Source organism: Tupaia chinensis, unplaced genomic scaffold (genome assembly GCF_000334495.1).
Source record: "Tupaia chinensis unplaced genomic scaffold, TupChi_1.0 Scaffold000251_1, whole genome shotgun sequence".
NCBI lineage: Eukaryota > Metazoa > Chordata > Mammalia > Scandentia > Tupaiidae > Tupaia > Tupaia belangeri.
This window is the reverse complement of record NW_006159731.1, coordinates 7,573,115-7,576,843: the sequence shown is the minus strand read 5'-3', so window position 1 is coordinate 7,576,843 and position 3,729 is coordinate 7,573,115. Positions and strand designations below refer to the sequence as shown.

General features: G+C 42.9%; 1 protein-coding gene across 1 annotated transcript in view; it reads right to left on the bottom strand.

The window, feature by feature from the left end:
* The window catches only part of EMB (embigin), a 63,628-nt gene extending 59,909 nt beyond the window's left edge, over positions 1 to 3,719 (bottom strand). Inside the window, exon 1 of the mRNA XM_027772071.1 lies at positions 3,500 to 3,719. Within this exon, the coding sequence (XP_027627872.1) occupies positions 3,500 to 3,611 (112 nt within the window). The 5' untranslated portion in view covers positions 3,612 to 3,719. The remainder of the gene's footprint in view (positions 1 to 3,499) is intronic.
* Positions 3,720 to 3,729: the final 10 nt, after the last annotated feature.

Genomic DNA, 3,729 nt, shown 5'->3' with positions numbered 1-3,729 from the left:
GTCCCAGCCTCAGTGGCTAGAAGAACATCAGGACATGTGGCTAGAAAAACATCAGGACATGCATGTCAAGAATCCTGGCAGGATGAACATCTGGAAGGAAAAGGTTTGATATGTTACCAGGCCCTATTTGGCGAGGGGGCCTTTCTCTCTTTCTCTTTCTCTCTAACATTTGTGTGTGTATGCTCTGAGATTAAAAATAAGTTAGGTCTGAACACTTTAAATGCCCTTAAGGTAATGACTGTTAGCATTTTCTACTTAAATATAGGCTAACACAGTATCAGGTGTCTGTGAGTGCTCAAATAATACTTGTTCCAACAAATATTTACTAATAGGTAGTTACGGGAGAGGCCTGTCGAGTAGGAAAGGAAGTTGATCAAGGAAGCACATAAGCCGTGTCCCCTGGAAGGCAAAAGGATAATTTCAAGTTATTCCACCACACACAGGTTTCAAAAGATAAACATGACCCATTCCCCCAATCGGTTCCATCTAATAATAATGATGATGATGATGTTTAAATTTTCCCATTTACGTAGTATTTCTCCTTAGAAAGATACTGTTTCTTACTGAATTGAAAGCCTAAGAATCAAGGTGAGTCCCTGTACCCAACTTTGAGGACTTGAACTGTCAGCATGTGCTTCAGCTCAAAGCAAACATCCACACTGTGCACTCTGTGAGTGAGTCCACATTTTCATGGCATATCATATTACCTCAAAGACAAGGGAGTATTGTATCTAACACAGGCTCTGGAGTCAGACTGACCAAGGCTAAATTACCTGCTCCACTGCTTAACTAATTGTGTGTACTTGGGCAACTATTTACCCAAACTTCAATTTCCTTATATAAATGCCAGGGATATAAAAGCTAACCTAGGTATTATAAACTGCATAGTATAATGTGGGACTTCCAATTGTTACATGAAATTATAATAAATTGTAACCATTTTTTATTATTAACTTTTGTCCCCAAACATACCTATCTCCAAAGAATTCAAAACATCTATTGGGTCACCTGAAAAATCATGATGTATATTTCTGTTTTTCGATGCAAAAAAATGCATCTTGACTTTTCCAATGACCCAGCAGATAAAAAACAGTCAGTAAGGACCAGCAGTTGGCGTAATGGCTATATTGTGGACTCCCATGTAGTCTACTGCAGTTCCGAGTCCCAGACCCAGTGGCTTAAACTCACGCCAGGTGCATGTGCGAGCATGCCCAAGAAGGGACTGTGGCATGGCCATCCCCTCCTGCGGTGTAATTTCTTGCTTTCTGTCTGTCTCTCTCTTTCTGGTGAGCGCACACGCCCTTTAGCAAAAACCTCTCAAAAAAAAAAAAAAAAAAAAAAGGCCAGTAAACTTCATAATATCCCTTAAAAAAGAGGTACCTGAATCTCATAGAGATCAATAAAGAACGTAGGAAACAAGTTAAATTTTAAATTAGATACTAACTTTGTGTGCTAGTGTGTGTCACATTATTCCATCATTTTAGCTTAAGTGGAGCTAAAATAATACAGAAGGTACACCATACACCTACACAGACATTTCTCCATTCCATTTATTTATGCCTTCATTTATTGCATTATCATTTATTTTCTACCCTTTTTTATATTTAGAATTCTGCTTTGGATATCAATTTAAACCTGATGTCAACAGACTAGTATCTAATGAACTCTGCGAGTCATATTTTAAAGCAGTGGTTTTCAACCTGCTTAAAATCACATGATTAGAATCACATGGGAAATTTTTAGAACTCCTATTGTCCGCATGTCTGCACTGAATCCCAAGCCAAACGAATTGGTGCTTTTTTTTTTTTGGTAGGAAAGGTTTTTGCTATAGGGTGAGAGCGCTCACCAGACAGACAGAGACAGACAGAGAGACAGAAAGTGAGAAATCACCCCCCAGGGGGTATGGCCACACCGCAATCCTTTCTCCTCCATTCTCCTCTCAGGATCTTGGACATGCACGCACACCCGCCAGGCATGAGTTAAAGCCATAGAGTCCAGGACTCGAACTGCAATCGGCTACATGGGAGTTCAGCAACATAGCCATTAGGCTAACTGCTGGTCCCATGAATTAGTGCTTTTGAGATCAGGATCCAGGAATGAGTCATTTTGAGGCTCTTCGTTAATTCTGACATACGGTCAATGGAAAAATCAAAGTTCTAGGACTCACCCAGAATACACTGGCCTCAGAATTGCAATATTCTGTGGTAAATGACAAGTGAATTGGGGATAGAAGAATCAGGAATACCCAGACCAGGGGGAAAATGTCCTGGGTTATCCTTTATAATTGGTATGATGAAAAAGAGATTTGGGTGACAAAAATTTAGAAACCAAAGTGACCCAAAATCTTCTATCTAACTCGTTAACAATAAAGTCTTAAAAAATATGTATACATATATTTGTGTGTGTATTAACTATATATATAGTTATATATGTGTGAATATATAACTATATAAATATATGAGGAATACATATAACTATATATACATATAACTATATACACACATATACACACACACATATATATTAAATATTCCTACCCTTTAATTATCTTTTCTTTTTTATAATGTGTCACAAAAAAAAACTGCATGCTAAAAGCTCATGAAAATAAGTTCCTATGAAAGACTGAAACCTTGTGTAGATCAATGTTCCACTGTAGTTAATGACAGTCAATATTTACCAATTTGAGAGATGGTCATGTACTGTTACGCTTAACACCTAGAGATTTGTACCCAAGGAACTTGCAGAGACAGGTTAAAGGAATACTTTCAACACACAAAAAAAGTATTTATGACCAAGTGAAGATTAAAATGACAAATTTGGCTTGGAAATGTTTTGCACATAAATGACTCCGTCTTTGTATCTTAAACAAACATTAAAATAACCATAAAACCAAAAGAAGGGGGGGGTTGTTTTCCAAGACCTTGGCGTAAAAAGAAGATGCACAATGTTATCCTTAAGTTGCTGGAGCTTTGGTTGGTTGGTTGGTTATGTTACTTTTTCCACTGAGCTCTAAAAAAACATCCTCAAAGCCAACCCACTTGCCAAGAAGAAAGGAGGTGATATTTGAACCTTCCTATCAATTCAAGTGAAGGGAGTTGGCCTTGGAGAATGTGGCTTTCAGAAATCATGCCACATTCGTAGAAACCTAGTCGCCGGTTTGTCCTTGCCCCCACACTCACGCCCTACCTTCCTAAAAAAAAAAAAAAAAAAAAAACAGACACAGACCGCCTCCCCTGCTCGCGGGGCGCTTGCTGGTTCCAGATTCCCCAAGGAGCGGAGCAGCCCGAGCCGCCCCAGTGCCCTAGTTGAGCTTAGGCGACCCAAGCTAGCCAATAGGAGGCCGCCGCCGCACACCCGCTTTCGGCAGCATCCTCGCGCTTCTCCCCACCGCCCCTGGCCCGGCGCACGACGACGCACTCCACCCGTGGGGCCGCGCACCTCGCGCGCCCCTTCCTGCGCGCCCTCCGCCTCCCCCTCCCGGCCCTGGCCCCCAGCCCACCTTGGGGATTGCTGTCTGCCAGGCTCACGCGCGCCGCGGCGAGGAGGCACAAGGAAAGGAGCAGCCAGGGCGGCGGCGCCCCGAACCTCCGCGGACGGGGGAGGGCGCTCATGGCGCCGGCGGGTCCGCAGCGATCCTCCCGGAGTCTGCTCCCTTTTCTCTCCGCTCTCTGCGGTCCGCGTCCGGAGTCGCTGCGCACACTAGTTGGTGGCGGGGGGCGGCGGCCCGCG